Here is a 20,903-nt window from a genome sequence, read left to right as displayed (position 1 = left end):
GTTCTATGTCCATTCTTAGAATCATGCCGAGACTATGTAATGAACAACCAAGGATGGATCATGCAATTAGGGTCCTAAGCAGTAACCTAAACACATAGACACTTAACACATTCGATTCATTCCAAGCGGTCTTAATCGAAATCTAACATACTTATCCTACCATGCAATTTCAAAGCCACGCATATTGAATTCATTAAGCATGTCACCTACTTAACCCCCAATCATGCAATTTCGAAAATCACATAGAAAAGAATAAACATGTTCATAGCATAAGTCATAAATCCAACAATCTAAATATCATGCTACAAGCGTATACATAACATATAGATATCGAAATCATTCAATAACAAGGCACGGCAGAAACCAAAATCATAGAACTAAAAACCTAAAATCGCATCTTTATATAATTTGAAACAAGTAACTATTTCATAGACAAAATTGAAACAAGTTTACTCTACACAAATCGCATGCTTCATCCAAGAACAAGAATAAAACCAAAACCGAAATTAAACAAGGAGTGAATCATGGTTACACTTTATAAATCAAGCAATCCACAAGTGTACCCGAGACTTCTATGGATGAAACCTTCCTCACAAGCGTGCTTGAAGGCTATTGATAGGTGGGGAATGATGGAATCAGTTTTAGGATTTCTTGGAAGGGTGAAGGATGAATTCGGCAGAGCTATGGCTTGTGTTTGTGTATAGGGCTGATGATCATGCTGAATGGAGAGGCCGGCCTCTATATATAGAGGTCTAGGAAGCCTTCTTGCTGTGCTAAAAGGAAATAGAATCCAATTGGGAAACTGAAATCCTCTTTGTTATGGATTTGGTTTATGTACTCCATATCCAACTTGATGTAGGAAACCAAGTCCAATAGGGAGATCACCAATAGGCTGCACGGCAACAATCTTGGTCCAACTAGGAGTAGCTAGGCCGGCCTCCTCTTCTCCTTCTTCAACTCGAATATGATTTCCTTGTTCAACTAGGAATGCAACTCGGCAACTCTTCTTTCTTTCCAAATATGATTTGTCTTTCCTGAAAAGAAATCGTCGATTAAGAAATAGGAAAGAATGAAAATAGGAAAGTATAGTCCTAGTCGAGTAAGGAATCCTAGCTCAATCAGGAGTTCTAACACTTAGCACAATTTCATCATCAAATCATCTAAATTCGAAATAGCTCTACCTAGAACATACATATGACAAATATGAACCTAAAACAACTAAATAAGAAGTAACAAAGCATAAGAATAGGGCATATATACATTAAGAACGTCACACTTTGTGCTCCTATCAAGTACTTCCTCCGGGCACTGAGACGTCCGGTGATCACCTAACCTCTCACAGAGTCACAGTTATCACATAACTTCAGCTTAGCACGTCTAGCATCTTGGTTGCAGCAGCGCCCCTAAAACACACACAATCTCAAACTATATCTGCAAACTACATCACATGCAGCCCATAAAAGTTGCATTCTTTGGAAAAACATTTCTGTACGCGCACTGTTTTGAAGTGTGCTCATCCACCAAGGAACAAATATTCATATGCATGTACCAGGAATTTGGCCTGAGATTTCAGACCAATGAAATTAAGTAGCTAATTAATAAAACGGCGGTTTTACGACGAGGAGGTGCTGGCTGTTTGATCATACAACGCTTTGATTTACCAAGAGAGTATCAGGGTCATCATCACAGGGCATGGAAGTATAAGCGCGAGGACGAGGCTTGGTGGGTACAAGCTTATAGAATTTGATATATCGTCGTACGTACCATGCCTGGTGCATCGGGTTCTTCCGCCCTGGTAACAGCTTCATCGTCAACCAACTGTAAATGGCTCTCTTCTTCTTCGGCTTTCAACTTCATCTTCATCTTCGCACTCTCTGCGAGTCAGGGCTTAGGTTCACAGTATTGCTACTTGGTTTGCACTCATTTTTATTTCAAATTGGGCCGTGGGCCACTGAAGGCCCAAAAATAAGAGCATATAAATCGAATAATACCGAAATAAAATCCCCAAAATCTCTGCAAACCCCAAATTGCAAGAGGGAGCAGCAGAGACTAGTAGTGAGCTCAGGAAATCAGGTATGGCGAACAACGCAGACGTCGAAGCCGTCGACTTTGAGCCCGAGGACGATGACCTCATGGACGAGGACGGCGCCATCGACGCCGACCCCTCCGCCTCCCCACGTGCAGCACCACCCCACAAGCTCAAGTCTGCTATCACCGGCGCCGCCTCCGCTTCTCTCTCCGCTCCTAAGAAGACCAAAGGCCGCGGCTTCCGTGAAGATCGCAACACCGAGCGCAGCACCCGCCTCGCCGTCTCTGACTTGGACGCCCTCCGTGCTCTTGACGGCCTTGAGCCCCAGCGATGTAAGAACCCCTCTCTTTTGCTTAGGGTTTTGGTTTTCAATGTTTTAATGTGTGTTTAGGGTTTATGGATTTTTCATCCCAATTGTAATTTTGTGTGATTGATTTGATAATCTGTTTTATATTACATTCAGATAGCTATTCATAATTGTGGTTTGGTAAAATGTACAAGTTGTTGATAATGTTAAGTTTGGGTTACTCTTCTTCGAATTCCATTTGGGCTTGTTCTCTATATCAATCTGTAGGTGCCAAGTCCGTTGTGCTAGTTTTTGTTAGCATGATTTCAGCTGCTGTTTGACCAAACCTGTGAGTGAGCAGTTTCACAAAATATTCCAGCAGACACGTCCCTCCTGGGATTCCTAAGGAGCTAAACCAGCAAACCAAGCCATATTTCGTTATTGAGGATCCAGTTTCAAATGTATTTCTTAGCTTGTTAGACTCACCGCAGTGTATATAGTTGAATTAAGAAGGTCTCGACTCAAAATTCCTTCAAAAGTCTAAGAAGAAAACGAATGTACGAGTTAGCAAAATTAAACTGGAATGTGTTGAACAAGGGAAAGCTTGTAATTAGACTTTATATGATTCAATTGGAGAGAGAGAGAAAGAGAGTCAATTGGTCAGTTAAAGCATTTATACACGTTGTCGCAGCAATTTAATTTCTTTCTTTTACTTACCAAGCAGCAGATACCATAATGTGGTTCTGTGGCTTTCCTCGATGAATTTTTTGTAGTCATTTTTCTACTTCAACAGCTGGGTTGGTTGAAACTGTAAGGGGGTCAATCATTAGGTCTTCTGGTGATATTTCTAACTTGAGGACTGCTTGGATATACTACTATATAATACACTTTTATTAAATTTTCTATGTTGGTGAATCTTGGGCAGGGTGCTGCATCTTGTATAGCCATTTATGTGAATGGCCTTCTAGACCGAACTCTTAGTTTTGGTAAAAAAAAGGAAAAAAGTAATTTGACTATTTGTGTATGGAACAGATCTGTCCGACTCTCTTTGGTTATGGTACTTATAAATAATAGTTTTGCTGACTTTGTTTTGAAGTTGATTTCATATAATATTTTGCAATTTCCTATATTTGTTTTCTAATCATAAGGTAATGATGATGTTTTTTTGTACTTACATGTCTATGGCCTTTTGTTTTAATAATAATTTTTAACTGCAGCCATCGAGGGATGGATTATTCTGGTTACCGGAATCCATGAGGAGGCACAAGAAGAAGATCTGCTTGCTATATTTGGTGAATATGGGGAAATAAAGAATTTGCATTTAAATCTTGATCGCCGTACTGGATTTGTCAAGGTTATGACTTAACTTGCTCTATGTTTAATATATTGGAATCTAATTTACTGTTGTTCATCTTCAATGCATGCTTGAAAAAACAATAAGAAATCATTTATTTTGTCAATCAGCAAAATATGACCTCATTGATGTTAAAGTATTTATACAAATTGCTGTTGGTGAACATCTCTGTTCAGTTTTATTCGTGTCTCATGATATTGATACAAATTGCTGCGGAAATAAGATTTATATAGAACGATGTGAAATACATTCTAGTGAATATTAAGTGTATAATTGGAGTGGTTTATTTAAGTGTACACGACTCACAAGTCATTATTTGAATGGTTGGCTTTAGTTAGCATTTTCAACTGGTTGCATACATGCTAGGTAGCATATCTTTTTAGGGTGTCAGTATCTGTGCTATATGTTTGGCAGGGTCATAACTCCCAAGTTCTAACAGAGTTTGTAAACTGAAAATAACAGGTATATAGATGAAAATGATGAGGTTTACAGGCTGGACATATAGACTGATTCTCTATGTAACTAACTTGGTGGTTTTATCTGTATATTTGTTTTCCCTTTGTAATGAATGCTCTTTAACGTTGATGTCATTTATTTCTCTACCAGGGGTATGCTCTTATTGAATATGAGAATTTTTCGGAGGCGCAAGCTGCAATATCCAAAATGGACGGAGACAATGTGCTTACACAGGTTGTTAATGTTGACTGGGCCTTTAGCAATGGATCCTTCCTTGATGGGTCAAAAAAGAAGAACCCAAGGTATGTCTTGCATGAAATCTTCCATTCAACTAATTAAGGGATGCTTCTTCTCAGGTCTTAATAAAATATATCTAAGCAGATGAATTTTTTCATTTTATCTTCTCCTAAGAGTTGATATAATATAAGTTTAAGGTTTTTTTAGCCTAAGCATTCACACTGAAGGGGAAACTCAGATAAATGTGGGGTTTTATGGTAAATCATGCATGACATTTGAAATAGTAGTATTATTCTGGTAGTAGTTATCCTTGTTTTGTATTATGTTTTCCACATAATGGTACTCAATCAGTATTTTGGGGATCTCTTTTGTGCTTGGTCCCTTTAAGTTCCTAGATGCCTTTAATCTCATACCAGCAGATTTTCTGTTTCCACAGGGTCTCTGTTTATTGGGATATTGTTCTTGTGATACTTTAACCGTTAGTCTTATCAAGCTTGCTTTATTATCATCATTCAACCTACCCTGATACATGTGTGAATATCTTGTTTTTGCAGACAACTACGAGATCGTCGCTCAAGGAGTCCTCATAGGGAGAGGAGATTCTAATGTGACATGCATGGTATTGTGAGGAGGTCTGGATTTTGAGCAATGAGTAGTGATACTTTATCATCAAGTGTGAGATTTAGGTTGATGTGTGCAATTTTCGCCTATTTTCTATTTACGGATTAATCTCAATTTGCCAAGGAGCCCTCAGTATCTGCTTCAGTTCAGCTGTGGTTTATTAAGTACTGTTTCTTTGTTTAGGGATTTTTCTCCTATTAACATGATGCTGTTTTTCAGTTGTGATTCACTTTCTGATTATAAAGATGTTGAGACCATAACTTTGTAATTTTAATGTAGATCAATCTTCTTCAGGTTCTTCTTTCCTTGTGTTTTCACTCTAATATGTATAATGTTAGAAAAGCAAAAATTATCCCTTTAGAGTCCAAATTAGCTGAACAACATAAATATCAGAATGACGTCCTCCTAATAAGAGGACACATGTCCTTTTGTTTTTTACATTTTTTGTATTTTATTTTTGCAGTTTTTTTAACAAGGCGTTATAAAAAGAAACACGTCCATTATGGCCAACAATAAGAGTTCATCCCCATAAAACTCAGCACTTAGATGCCCCTAGATTCCAAATTAACAAATATACATTACCTTTTAAAGACTGTTTATAGCATCATTATTTCGGTAGCTTTAAAACACTTAGAAGAAAATGAAAATGATGCAATCAAGCGAAACAAAGCTACTCTATATTCAACATTAGACCAAACTATGGGCCATAAAGACCAAATCTAACCAAATAAGCAACCCAGCCACAGTCAGTAGCCCATTCGAAAGGGAACGAGCCCACCAACCATAAGCCCATAAAGACCAAGAGAAAGCCTCAGCTAGAGGGGCCCAACTTCACTCAAGCCCAAGACCTGAAAACACCACCACCATCATTTCAGCAAGGTCGTCGGCAACAGAAAAGCCGAGAAGCTTTGACTTCCCCAAAAAACCCAGACCACCGTCGCCTTCAACCTAAACACAACGTTGTCGTTGTATTCCAGCCTTCATGACCATAAACCGTTGTATCCGCATTACCCAGCCCGACACCAGGCCAGATCTGCAACGTCAGCCTCGTCAAAACATCGCCCACCTACCGCCACCAACTCGGCGACAAATAGAAATCGTCCTCTCGGCCAAACGGCGCAATAGCCGTCTCCGAGATCACGTCGCCTTCCACCTTCAAGAGGTCGTCACTCTCGACGAAACCCTTGACCCCGATAGTAACCAATCCAAGAAATCGCCATTGCCAAAGATCTAGAGATCCACCAACAATCCTTGTTACGCACAGACTCAATCATGCCTCTGATCTCACGACAGAAGCACCGCCATTGCTAACAGCCAACGCCGCTACCAAAAAGCCAAAAACCCACAGAGAAAGGGGACCAAAAAAGCCACCCGCAGACCAACCAAAACGATGAGCAGCAAAGGTCCCTCGAATCAAAGATTCATCGTTGCTGGCTGATTTTAGAAATTTTGTCGAGAACAAGCACCGCCGATAAAACCCTAGCAGAGCTAGCGTCGAGGGAAACATTTTAAAAAAAAAGAAAAAATGTGTTTCTTCATATATCTTGATTCCGAGGCATTCTATTTTCACCTCCAATCTTACTTAACATACATCTATTACTTAATATACCTCTTTTTTATTTTTAAACTAATTGAAAACCTAAGACACCTCCAAATCTTTACCAAAATACCCTATGACTAGCTCTATAACTATATCTAACAGTATGTCATTGTTTCCATTATATTTGTTAAGGTCTAAACTTGGACACCCTATGAATTTTGAAGAGATGTTTGAATACTTAATCATGATGTTATATACTACTTTTGTTTGCCATAAAGTGAATATTAATCATGATGTTCTAACCTCTTTTCATGTTACAAAGGATTCATACTATAATTTTGGTGTATAATATTTCTTTCCCAACCACTTACCCGAAATTAGGGATGCAAGCAAAGTTTTGGGTTGTGTATTTAGATTAATAAGGTGTATGAAGATCGTATGATGGTATTGAAGAACAACAATTACATGGTTATTGTTATTTTCTTTTTAATATTTATCTATTTGTCCTTAAATGTCTTTTCAATTAGTTGACATAATAAAAAAAGTATAAAAAATTGTGATGGTACATACAACAATATTGGAGGTGCAAATATAATTTCTTTTTTTATTTCCTCTAATTTTGATTAAATAATTAACTCAATAAAAAAGGTAGTAATATTAAAATTAAATCGATCTTTCTTAATAAGGCTTAGTTTGGTATAACTTCACTTTAAAAAACAGTTTTTAAGTCAACTTTTAAAATTTAGTGTTTGGTAACTTTAGAAAAATCAGTTTTTATTTTTTTATGTTCTTAGAATTTATAAGTCACCTCAACAGTTTTTAGAAGCAACTTTCGAAATGCTTTTAGAAGCTATTTTTACTTAAGGACTTCTTATAAAATAGTCACTTTTAACACTTGAAATTAGAAAAAATCAAGCAATATTTCAAAATTATAAAAAAATCGCCTAATTAAATTTCTTAAACCGTTACCCCTGTTTTTCATAAAAATTACGAAACATGTCACTGGTAGAGTTTCGTTCCCAATCCCGATTTTGACATGACACGCATGCATAATCACTACTCCGATGACAAAACCGCCTCATGTCTCCGATCAGCGACGACAAGAATGAAGTCTCTCTCTCTCTCTCTCTCTCTCTCTCTCTCTCTCTCTCTCTCTCTCTCTCTCTCTCTCTCTCTCTCAAATCCATCATGCTGCTCTTCTAGTCCTTCTTCCTCGGTGCCACCTTCTTCTCCTCTCCACGACCCCGATCAGTTACATCATCGGGTTCATTGAGAGCGGCGACCGGAGCGTGATGTAGACCTTCTTGTATGCGGGCTTGGCGATTAAGAGACCGCCTCACTTCTTCTTCTTCTTCTTCTTCTTACCGTCCATGATTATGGTTCGAACTTTCTCAATGTCAAAGGTGTACAAGGATTGAGGAGGAGCTTGAATCGATCTTGGAATGATTTTGAGTGCGAATCCAATGACATTGAGGTTGAGGCGTCTGAGTCTCTGAACTCATGGATCTGGAAAGCGTGGGAGGGTTAGAAACGAGAGGCTAAAGAGGAGGTGAGATGGTGGATCTATGAAGTAGTGTGACCGGAGTTGTGACAGAGGTTGTGACAGGTAGTGTGACATGAGTTGTGACATGAGGTGTGATAGTGGTTGTGACATGTAGTGAGATAGAAGTTGTGATATGTAGTGTGATAGATGTTGTGATAGGTAGTGTGACAGGGGTTGTGACATGGGCAATGTGTGTGACAGTGGTTGTGACAATATGTGTAATAGTGGGTGTGATAGTTAGTGTAATAGGTAGTGTGATATTAGTTGTGAAAGATAGTGTGACAGAGGTTGTGACAGTGGGTGTGATAGTTAGTGTAAATAGATAGTGTGACAACTTCTGTGAAAGTGGGTGTGATAGCGGTTGTGATAGTATCTGTGACAGTAGATGTGAGATGTCGAGAAGAAATGTGGAAATATGCGAAATTTTGTTAAAATTCAAATGAGATTGGTATAAGTATACTCAGATGGAAGAGAAGAGCTAGAATTAGGGAACCTTGAGCTTCGGTTTCGCCGGAATTGCTTAGAGCACCGCCATCGATGACATCAACCCTTTGCGATGGTTGTTGCGCCTTGTACGGTTGGTCGATTTTTTCGGAGTGGGTAGTATATCAAATGAAAGAGGGGAGCGAGATCTTTCTAACGGTAGCAATTTCGTCAAAATCTATTGCCGGATGGAAAAGTTATGGCCGAAATTAGAAAAAAAAAGTGAGAAATGGCAAAACAGTCCAGAAAAATATTTTTAAAGTGACTTTTTTCTAATTTTGTTAACTTTTTCTAATTTCCACTTAAATATGATGATCTTTTTTATAATTAATTCTTAAGTAGTTACATATTCTAATATAAGTGAGGATATGGTACATTTTTATAATTTGCCATTTACTTAAAGCTCAATAAATGTTAATATTTTTCTGTAAATTCTCAAACTTTTGATCTGGTTTTTTTATATGGTTCAATAATTAGTTATGTAATATATGTTATTATATCAATACGATGTTCTTTTGTGCTATCCCTTAGACCTTAGTACATGACACACATGCTGTATATGCAACTAATGCAAGGGGAACTCATTCAGGTTGGGTTTGAGCTGTGTAATGTGTACCAAACAATACTTTATTTCCTAGTTCATGGTCAAGATTAGGTTACCAATCAATCCCTTATTCTCTAGGTCATGGTTTTTTTTCTTTATCAATGAACAAAACTTGATCTTCAAAAAATGGGAAGAATAGATTGAATAGTAATTGTTAGATTAATTAGAAGAAGGAAATTAATTGTTTAATCATAATTATTTCTTCTAAAAATTTAAAAAAGTAAGATATAGTTTTTTTTATGGGAAGTAAGATATAATCAACTTTGGTTAGATTGTTAAAAATAAAAAGAACATGTGACATCTTATTAGGAGATGTGTATATACAAAAAAAAGTTAATTCCTCCTATGGTACTTAAAGTATGGTTAATTGGACAATTTTGTACATGATGTATGAAAACAGACAATTTGGTACCTGAAGTTCTCACATGTAAGCCATTTTGGTACCTCTATCAATTTTGATAATATTTTTAGGGTTATTTTCGTCATTCTAGCCCTAAACTTATTAAATTCACATTTTCTTCATTTCTTCCTATAATTGCCTCTCTTTGGAGATAATTAAATTGATATATCTACTCTACTTAGCATCTACTTCGTATATATCCAAAATAATTTTTTTTTCTTAATATACTTATTGTATCCTAATTATTTTCTGCAAAGGAAATAAATTGCATTTATGCAATTGTAATTTTTTATTAAAATATATTTGTAAAATTACTTATAATTAAAATTAATTTAGATTGATAGCTACATTATGAAAACTTATATACGTAAATCATCACAGATACTAAGTGGATGAGTTATGAAATTTTTAGTGATAACTTAGAGGCAATTTGGAGATATTATAAAAAAATGAAGTAAAATTGAGATAAGATGACGGAAATAACCCTAAAAATATGGTCAAAATTGACATAAGTACCAAAATGGTCTAAATTTGAGAACTTTAGGTATCAAATTGTCCGCTTTCATACATTATGTACCAAATTGTCCAAGTAGTCAAACATCAAGTACCATAGAAGGAATTTACCCTACAAAAAATGGATGACAATTTTACTTCGGACTTAAAATGTTGTACTACTATATGACATTGTTTCTCGTGTGTTGAACATTAGACCAATTGATGCATGAAGTGATGAAAACCATTGCAAACTACGAAGTAATCTAAATTCATATGCTGAAGATCGACTCGGTTGAATAATTTAAGAAAGAAGATGTTCCACCAGTAACTTTGTTTTTCCTTTATCCTCTATGGTGTAAGATTTTCAGCTCTAGCTTTAGAAACGAAAGCTCATGTGATTGATTTTGAGGGGTGACTAAAGAATGCAGTTGAAATAAACAATGTTTTCTTTGTAAAAATAAAAATAAAGAAATAAACAATGTTTTGAACCAAAATTGAACCCGTTCTCTAACTCTTTGTCTCTTTCTATAAAGACACCAACACATTCAAAAGAAGAAGAAAAATAATGAACTAAGTGGGTCACTCTTCTGTGTGTGTGAGAGTGAGTTTACTCTCCCAAGGCTGCAACTCCTGCGCACTTTCTGTGTCATCATCTTTCCATCAATTACCCTCTTAGTTGATGTTGTGGTTCCAAAATAACCAAAGATTAGCTTCATCATCTCCTTCTTCAATCATCTTCAGAGCTCTAAAAAACAACAGTACCCAGCTCGTACTGTTCTGGTTTTGCTTGCTTTAGTCGGGCTGACAATGATTTTACTACATTAATCCACCCACAGTCCATTATTGCTTCTTTTTTTTATAACCAGCTAGCTTGGCCCAGCTTCACTCTCTCTAAAGCTTCTTCCTTTTTCTCTCCTTTCATCTCTCGCTCTGTTTTCATTTGTGCTGGTGTTTCTGTGGTTGTGTACCATGGATTCATATGAAGCTACCAAGATCGTTTTTTCAAGGATCCAGAGCTTGGATTCTGAGAATGCATCAAAGATCATGGGGTATCTTTTGATTCAGGACCAGAGTGAGAAGGAGATGATACGCTTGGCGTTTGGACCAGAGACTCTGCTTCACAATCTCGTCATCAATGCCAAAACCCAACTGGGTCTTCTTCACTCCAAGACTCCATCTTTCAACCCCATTTCCAGACCCAACCCACTTTCCATTTCATCTTCTCCAACCTCGAATCTTTGGAGCCTCAGCAACCGCATTAGTCCCAGCTCCACTTGTTCACCTTCTTATGCCAATGTTGTTAGCAAAAACAGTAACATTGGTTCTGGGTCCGTATCTCCATCCATCAACGACTCTTCTAGTGCGAGTGAGCTTGTTGACAACTTCCAGTTTTCTTTCCTCAATGATCCGAAGACAGAGGAGGAGTTTTTCGATGGAGGCCTTGAAGGTGTCTGTGGTACTAACTCGATGATCAAGCAGAGTTACTCTGCTCACTGTGAGTGTGCTTTTGGTTCTGAAGATGTGAACTCTGGGCTGGGATGGAAGCCCTGCTCGTATTTTGCAAGAGGGTTCTGTAAAAATGGAGGTAGTTGCCGTTTTCTCCACAGTGATGGTTTGACTGAGAATGTCAGTATGCTTGAGCAGTGTGAAGACTTGCTCATATCCAATGCTGCTGCTCAGCAGCACAAACTTGCTGCAGTGTCACAGTTCATATCGAATGGTTCTGCTTTGCCTTACAGCAAGTGCCTCAATTTTCTGATGCAACAACAAAATGACACCCAAAGGTATATTCATACTAGTAATTAGGGACGTTTTAGTTTCACAAATGGGATTGATGTTGGATTGTGATGGCCTTTTTGACGTGCTTCAGGTCATTGATGATGGGAGAAGAGCTTCACAAGTTTGGGAGATACCAACATGAGAGAAATGATATTTCAAGTAGTGGAAATGTAATTCCCAGTTCAAGGCAGATCTACTTGACATTCCCAGCTGATAGTACATTTCGAGAAGAAGATGTCTCTAATTATTTCAAGTATGTAATCATTAAAATAATTAGCCTTTTTTCCTTTTGGTTTTCAAGTTAATGAAGTCGTTTGAAGCATAATTGTGTTGTCTTTTGAAGCATGTTTGGACCCGTGCAAGATGTGAGGATTCCATACCAGCAGAAGAGAATGTTTGGATTTGTTACATTTGTATATTCAGAAACTGTGAGGATCATTTTGTCCAAAGGGAACCCTCATTTTGTGTGTGATTCTCGGGTGCTTGTGAAGCCTTATAAGGAGAAGGGGAAAATACCAGACAAGTACCAAACAATCCTTAATTCTTCATTCGGTTTTATTTTACCAGATCTTGTCTCCTGTCACATTGTTATCTAACTTTCTTTATATATTATACAAATACAGGAAGCTACACCAACATTTGGAGAGGGGAAACCATCCTCTGTGTTCAGGCCTATCAGGACTTGATTCTAGGGAGCCTTATGACTTCAATCTTGGTAAAAGAATAGGGTCACTTTGTCTCTTTGCTTCTGTCAATGGTGAAGACTGAGGACTCCCTGAAAATTGAAGCTTATTTTGATGTTTTTGCAGGATCAAGAATGTATTACAGTACCCAAGAGATGCTGGTGAGAAGGAAATTAGAGGACCAAGCTAATTTGGAGCATGCTATTGAACTCCAAGAAAGAAGACTAATGAATATGCAACTTCTAGGCATCAAGAATAACAATCGTCAGCAATACTATCAATATCAAGGTCTTTCAGAAGGATCTCCATTTCCCTCCCCAACTCTATCATATACACTTACAAATCAACTCTTCACAGATGTATCAGAAGGTTAATCTGCAATATGTTCTTGATCTCTTGATGCAGTAAAAAGAAAAGTTTAATTACTGGTAGATATTAATTTCTATCTTGTGACCATTATGCTAGTCTCAGTCGTGTCCCAAACTTATGCTTTAGATGGTGAGCAAGAAGAGGAGAAGACTCAGGAGAGTGGCAAGAACCAATCCAATGCTGAAGAGTGTGACCTCCATCAAAGGTATATTCAACTTGCATATAGTTGCAGTATTAAACATATTTGAATTTTCCAGTATCCATCTATATGTATAGTCTGCATTATTGAATGATACTTTATTTTGCGCAACAGTGTGGAGCACACTCTCCCTGAAAACCTGTTTGCTTCACCAGCACAAGCAGTAGCTGTAGACCACATTAATGTCTTCTCAACTGCTTCTGCACAGATCAATGATAGCTCCTCAGCAATATCTTCTTCATCCAATAGCAACAGCAATAATAACAATTTACTGCCAACCACTTCTACTTCTACCCCAAATGCAGCTTCCCCAAAATCTGTTCTTTCCAACCCAGGTACTACTTACTTTTCCTTGTTTAACAAGCAAAACAACACACCCATAGTCATTAGTCATTACTTTTGTAGTTGCCAATGTAGTTCATTGTCAACATAAACTATGAACTGTGAACTTTATAGGTTTTCTTTTGGGTATGGAACCACTGGAATGCAATTAAGAAAGTAGAGGATGGCTAGCACTGGGGAAACTTGACTTTTTGCTAGGGTAAGTATTATTATTCTCTGAAGAAAAAACATATCAATTTTAGGTCAAAAGGAATGATCATTACTCATGCTAAGTTTGTATTGTTGTTCTTTTGGTTTCTTAAATGCAGAAACAATTGGGAAGCCAAAATATCATACCCCTCATCAAAGAAACTTGTTGGACAAGATCCAAGCAAGATCATCTTCATCATTAATATATATATTTATACTAGTTACAATAATTACCTAATTGTATACAGTAGAAGAACAGATGGGACTGATTTATGGGACTGGGGCCTATATACTTGTCTGTACTCTTACTCTAATTTATCTATTTAGATATCTGCTGGACCACAATAACTAAGTAGCACTGTATCATACCAAAGAAGGGCTAGGACAGTATCCTAGTAGAGTAGTGGTAAACTCTCATATTACATCTTCTATAATATTTGAATTTAATTACTCCAGTCATCTATTACCACCTTTTCTATATGAGGTCACAGTTTCACTCTCTGACTCTCTGTATATAATGAAGTCACTGTACTGTTTGAGACTCAGACCTGCTTGATATGTGGTGATCAACTGTAGCAGAAGCTTAACAACTAGTCTGATATGGAGCCCCAAAAAGGGTAATATGCAGTGGGGATGAGTCAGTGGAGGGTAAAAAGCCGTGCCTCCGCCATTTTCTTTAGATTTTTTTGCAGCATCTAACTAGCTAGCCACAATTAGATTATAATATGTAGTAGGGGCTTGGATAGCCAATGTTCTAAATATCGTTTTTGGTATCGTATCGGTCGAGAGGTAAAACGATATATCGGGGGATATATCGGTTTTATCGGGGATATATCGGTTTTATCGGATTTGCTTATTTTCAATAAAATTTATAAAATTATACTTTAATATGTATCAAATAAACTAAAAAAACGGTACTAAGTAAACTAAAGAAAATAAATACTTGATTTAATGACAATTAAAGTACACGAACGACATCTAATAATAAAAATAGGCATTTAAGAATGATTATTTAGACTTGAAATTCATCATATATATTTAAAATATATAAAGTAAAAATATATATGAAAAAATGAAAAAAAAAAATAAGTTTTTCAAAAAAAAAAAGAGGAAATAAATATTAAAAAATTAAACAAAAATTGAGAAAATAATAAAAAAATCAAAATTTGACCGATATATCGGAGTTTGACCGATATTTGACCGATATATCGGGGTTTGACCGATATTTGACCGTTGACCGATATAGTCAACCGATATGGCGATATCGTATCGTTTTCTAAATATCGCCGATATATCGCCGATATATCCGATATTTAGAACACTGTGGATAGCTAATGCCATGCCATGCCAGGGCAGAGCTGAAAAGACCGGTTCAGTTATTACTTGTTAACTCAGATATCCATAATAGAGGGGAAAAAAAATTGAAAAGGGTTTTTGGTTGGGTCACCCTTTAAAATGAGTAAAGGGTTTACTTTAGAGGACACTTTTGTCTCATTTTGGGATTTCTTTTTGATATGGGATGTGAATTGTGAAAGGTTAAGGGCCACACTTTCATTCATTCTCACATGCAATCTGACACCATTGAATGGGTGCTATCTGCCTATCTGGGTACCACACACACCTCTCCTTCCCCTTTCAGTTTCAGCCTTTCTTACCCTCCCTTTCTCATTTTTCAATATTTCTTACTGCCCAGAATTTGAGATGACTTTGTAATGGAGGTGAAACAAGAGTAAAAATAATTTTGGGGGTGATTTTTTTGGGGTGATTTCTGGTGATACCCTTTGTTTGAATTTGAACCGGCCCTTTTTCTTTGCCTCCCATTTACAATACCATTTGAAGAAATAGTCAAGTATGGATGGTGACATATTGTTTGATACTTTGTTTGTTGTTGGTGAGTAGAGCTTGTAGTTAGAGAGAATAGGTTATCAAATGTTTGGTTTATTTTCTGAATGGGAATTTTAGAAGCTTTGGAGCACATGAATGGTTCAAGGACAAGGTTTCCCATAATTGCATTAGTGTCCACTTCGTAGGAGTCTGTTTGTGCACCAGTATTGTTGCCCATGTTTAGTCCAACATGAATATAGAACAAGCACCAGGAGGAGAGCAGAGGACCATTATAACAGTGTTTCATGTTTGTAATAAACTTGAATCTTAATTTGGGTTAAGATGTCAGCATCAATTAACACACCACATTCTTTCAAATTATATAGCTGGCCACCACGACCTGGAGAAAGTATCAAGACCACATCTTTGGGCAAATGGGTCATTTGTCTTCTGTTTATTGGTTTTTTTAGATAAGATTATTATTTTTTTAATTATATCAAGTGTGGTGTCAAAATCAGACTTATAATTAAGGAGATTAGTGAAAATTCCAAGTCATTTTGGTCCAGTACAACTAGTGGCGAGCCTCATGGCCTCAGGCAGTTGTTACATCATATTGTTACAATCAGAAAAAAAAAATGTCATACGCAAACTAAAAGATTGATTAGAGGAGGCTGGGGTTAAGCTTCAACTTCTTGCACACTCGTGTACAGTCCTGTACCAATCTTGATAAAGGTTAAAGATTTTATATCCAACTCGTGCGTTTTTGGAAAGGTGGGTTTTTTGAAAGGAGGATTCAGTAAATGATATCTAATTATTAGTCATTCTAATATTTAGTACTTCACATTTAAAAACTATCGTACTTGTACTATTTCAGTCTAATTTTAGTTCATTATGTCAATTAACACCGTTAGTTGCTTTATCTCCCACCATTTTTTTGGGGAATTTTCGTCACTTCATTTCCCTCTGATTTTATCTTTCATTTTCCTCTAATTTCAACTTCTATTTAAAACAAAAAAACAAGTTGATTAATTCATATCATTTCATTATAAAATTAATAAGTATCCTTCATTTACCACAAATATTACAAACAAGCTAAACAATTATAAAATAAACCAGCATATTTTTCATATTGTATATGTCCATCAACCAATAACCTTATTATTATAATAATATGCTTAAAAAACTATATTATAGACATTTAAATGTTTCGAAAGTAAAAGAAAATGACTATATAACAATTGGTTTGAATGGAAGAAAATGCTGGCTATAAACTAAGTGAGATCAGTTAGAAATAAAGTGACGAAAATACCCTTAAAATTGGTTGAAAATAAGTCACTAACGGTGTTAATTGACATAATGCACTAAAATTAGGCTGAAATAGAAACTTGATGTACCAATGCAAATGTGAGGTATTAAAAGTTAGAATGATCAATAATTAGGGTATTGTTTGTTGAATTCTCCATTTTTTAAGATGAAAGCTTTAATTGATTTAAGATGACCACAATCTCTTCAATGCCACAAAGCTTAATCTCTTTCCCATGCACACTCTTGGATGCCATAATCTCTTTTCAGAGTAACTGATATGGATCCTCCTCAGATGAGGAATGAAGTGCATTAGCCAAAACTTGTTGCCGAGCAATCCAATACACAGTTATAACCGAGTAGAAACTCTTTCTTTAGGACGCCATATTAATCTATCTAAAGAATTACGCCTGCTAAGAGGGATACAAAGAACTTTCTCAGCTACACTTGGAGGGAAGATAGAGTGCACAAGTTGAGTGTTCCATACTCTATGCTCCTGGTGAATAAGTTGAGCCACATGGGTAATATTGCAGCATGCTAGTTGTTGAAGTTGAAAAAATGAGTTCACTAGAATCCATTTATCGGTCCATATATTCACATTAGCATCATCCCAATTTTCCATTGTGTTCTAGCACAGAGGGCTGCTCTTACATTTAGAATACTACGCCAAGGAAAAGGAGTCACCCAAATTGTCATCTCAAAAAGAAATATAAGAGTAGTACCTGGCTTTAAACATTGAGCCATATGAGAGTTAGGCTTATTTCCTATTCTCCAACCTTGCTTTGCCAAATAGCCAAGTTATAAGCATAAAGATTTTTGAAACTCATGCCACCCTCTTTTTTTGTGAGACATAAATGATCCCAAATGCGTCTGTGGATTTTTTTCTAATCATCAGTGTCTCCCCCTCCCCAGAAGAATGAAGCAAACAATTGTTGAACGATTTTGTTGTGATTGGTCTGACAATAACAACAACGAGTCGCTTAACTGTAACAACATCGATTCGCTTGACTGTAACATCAATTACTTTCTATGCTTGCAAGAATAACTAAGTCTACAAAGGGGTGTGGTGAGGGAGTTGGATGCCTAAGAGTTTAGTAAAGAGAGTATTGCATGGTTTTGGCCAAGGACTAAAATATCGGTAATTACGGATATATCGAGGCTTCAAAAAATGGAAATTTCGATGGAAATATCGGGGAAATATCGATTTTGAAAAATAATTGAGAAAATTGATGGAAATTTAAATAAAAATATGGAAATTTTGGATGTAATTTTAAGAGATGTTTCTTTAATCAATTGTCTACTATATTTCATAAGAAAATATTGTAGAATTTTTAGTCTATAAGGAGTTATAGTGATTTGAGATAGAGCAACCATCGAGAATTCGTAAAAATTGATTTTAAAGTATAAACATCTTATTGACTTGAAAAGAATATAGTGAATAATGCATTGTTGAGCTTCTCTCATAAATTCATCATCAATTTATATGATAGTAGGTAAGTGGAAGAAACATCTTAAGAAGAACAAATGAAATAGTAGTGGTGCAACAATGCATTACATCTTTTGATGTATTCATAGTATAGTAAAGTTAACAAAGGAAATAAATTAAAAATTAGCTAACAATGACTTTTAGTTGAATAATAAAGAAGGAAAAAAGAAACTAATAAAAATTAGTTGGGATTAGACAATTTATCAAATGTTTTTTTGTAAGATGGTATATATCGTAATAATTGCATAAAAGAAGAATAACATGAATTGGTTGAGATGGTAAGGTCATAAAGTGCCTAACCATGTGATTAGGGCTTCAATTCCCCTCAAAAGCATATTTGAATTTTATTTTGTGGTGGCGACACGTGGATATATCACGATATTTCCCAATAATTTTGAAAATATCGCGATATATTGGACGAAATTATACTGGTATATGAAAGATATATCCTAAGGTGAGAAAATGAAATTATCGCCGAAATATCGACGATAATTTCGATTTTTCAGTCCTTGGTTTTGGGTAACAACTAAGGAAAATTGGATGAAAGTTGGGTATGAAGAGATGAAGCATGATCTCTTTCTTGAGGTTTCTATGGGTTCGAATGTCAGTTTTGCAACAGCAATGAACTTCTCTTTTTTTTTTTTATATCGAAGCTGGGAGGAGAAGAGAACCCCTTAAGAATTGATGGTTTTGGGGTGGACCTCTTCATTATTAAGGGAAGAGATTTCAAAAGATGGAATCAGATTCATGAAACGCTATGGAGGTTAGGGGAGTGACACAAGTAAAGCTAGGATGGTGTTTTTTTCCTAGATTCTTGATGTTGTGTCTATGAAGGAATCTGGTTCCTAAACATGCTCCAAGAAATTTATGAGTTGGGAATTGAAGAGATTTGGAAGATATGAGATGGCTTCATTGGCTTGTCTTTTCATGAATTCAAGGATGTTTACTGAAATTGACCAAGCACCAATCCCAGCAACAATCTGACCAAAACGTGCTATCTGTTTTGGGGAAGGAGATGGCAGACTTGGTGGACTTTAAGTTGTTTATCAAATGGGTATTGTATTTGGGAATAAGTTTAGTGGCCTTTGGGCTCGATTTATCTTGTTCCTCATTCCTCTACTAAAGCATGAATTTTGGCTCTAAGCCTAAAATTATTTACGAACCTTGTCTATGATGGGCCTCATAGGCTCTATTACCTTCCACACCACATCCCTTCGTGTAAGCCCCAAAACGTAGCTTGGGTCTACGAAAATTGCATGACGTGTTTAATCTACGATTGGGCTGATATTAAGATTAGTGTGATTTTAGGATCTTTGACCCGAATCTTTGCACGTCAAGCCTTTGTTTTGGGCTTGTGGAAAAACATGTATCAATAATCATCACAAAGTTTTAGTGAGGAGAAAAATAGCTCATAGCATATAAGGGCATGGTTTATGCAACTGCTTTGATCAAGATCTCTTTGCCAACACAACTTATTACCCTCAATATTCATGATTTAGGTTTTTTCTAGCTAAAACTCAATATAAGCAAAGCTTATGATTGAGTGGAGTGGTCGTATATCTATGCCATTTTCTATAAGTTGGGTTTTCAGTGACATGGATTCAAATGATTATGAGATTTATCACTTCAGTCTCATACTCTATTCTTTTCCAAGGTGCACCATCAGAAACTATCATGGTTACTCATGGTATTCAACTAGGGATCTTCTAGGGGATACATCTTTATTCTTGATTTTAAGGGTAGATTTGCTCTGATCACTCAAGCCCTGTGACAAAAAACATTCAAGGTCTGAAAATAAGTCCTAAAGCTCTTGCACTACACCATTATTTTTTTTAGCAAATGACAGTTTTACTTTTGGCACTACTACTGATGATAAGTGTGTGGCATACAAGTTGATTTTAGATCCTATGAAAAAACATCATGTCATAAAGTCAATTTTCCAAAGAATAATGTGGTTTTTAATAGCAATGTGAAAATGGAAAAGAAGTGTCTTTGGCAAGGGCTAAAATATCGAGGAGATTAGAAATTTCGATCTTCCAAATATAGATATTTCGGTGATAATATCGTAGAAATATCAATATAGCTAAAATTTTGAATTAAAAAAATGTGAATTATTTGGAATTTATATATTAAAACCAACATGAATAAATCAAAAATTGGCAAAGCAGGGATGGTTGAGGTGCTAATTTAGTACATGAGCAATCCAAGGTTCGAATCTCCTCAAGACAGATGTGTTTTTATTCAACTTATCCTCAGCCCAAACTGAGATTGATAAGAGATTTTGCCAGATATCACGAAAATTTCGGGAAATATCAAGGAAATTTCGGGAAATTTCGGAAAATATTGAGAAATTTCGAAAATATCTGAAACTCCATTGGTAGGTAGAGATAATTCCGGTGGCTTAAAAACGATAATTTCAGCGGAATTTCGTGGAAATTATCGATTTTGTAGTCCTTAGTCTTTGGGCTCTATCCTGGGTGTTGAAAGAAAAGATTAGCATGATTGATATCTTGGTCTATTACTTCGAGTAACTAAGTTGGTAAATTCAAGTCATCTATGATTTGGAGAGGAAAGAGCTTGATCTTTTAAAATTGAGTGAAAGAGGAAGAGATAGAGGCCATAATCATGTTAGTCATGGACTTATAAAGGATAAAATACTGGTCACTCCTCACAGTTTTACAA

General features: G+C 36.2%; 2 protein-coding genes across 3 annotated transcripts; both read left to right on the top strand.

Annotated features, from left to right (window-relative positions):
* Positions 1-2,021: 2,021 nt before the first annotated feature.
* On the top strand, positions 2,022-5,276 carry LOC126787810 (RNA-binding protein Y14). Its single transcript, XM_050513717.1, has 4 exons — positions 2,022-2,361; positions 3,533-3,669; positions 4,276-4,427; positions 4,917-5,276. Exons 1-4 carry the CDS (start codon positions 2,076-2,078, stop codon positions 4,966-4,968), a joined length of 627 nt encoding a protein of 208 aa, XP_050369674.1. The 5' UTR covers positions 2,022-2,075; the 3' UTR covers positions 4,969-5,276.
* A 5,576-nt stretch (positions 5,277-10,852) lies between these two features.
* LOC126786343 (zinc finger CCCH domain-containing protein 46-like) lies at positions 10,853-13,618 on the top strand. 2 transcript variants are annotated; one of them, XM_050512139.1, is made up of 8 exons: positions 10,853-11,832; positions 11,919-12,080; positions 12,171-12,350; positions 12,451-12,542; positions 12,637-12,879; positions 13,006-13,084; positions 13,193-13,413; positions 13,535-13,618. In XM_050512139.1, exons 1-8 carry the CDS (start codon positions 11,018-11,020, stop codon positions 13,570-13,572), a joined length of 1,830 nt encoding a protein of 609 aa, XP_050368096.1. In that variant the 5' UTR covers positions 10,853-11,017; the 3' UTR covers positions 13,573-13,618. The 2 variants fall into 2 exon arrangements, with proteins under 2 accessions (XP_050368096.1, XP_050368095.1); XM_050512138.1 differs by having other exon boundaries at positions 12,976-13,084.
* Positions 13,619-20,903: the final 7,285 nt, after the last annotated feature.

This window comes from Argentina anserina, chromosome 3 (genome assembly GCF_933775445.1).
Source record: "Argentina anserina chromosome 3, drPotAnse1.1, whole genome shotgun sequence".
In the NCBI taxonomy this organism is placed as follows: domain Eukaryota; kingdom Viridiplantae; phylum Streptophyta; class Magnoliopsida; order Rosales; family Rosaceae; genus Argentina; species Argentina anserina.
This window is presented reverse-complemented; position numbering and strand designations above follow the sequence as displayed.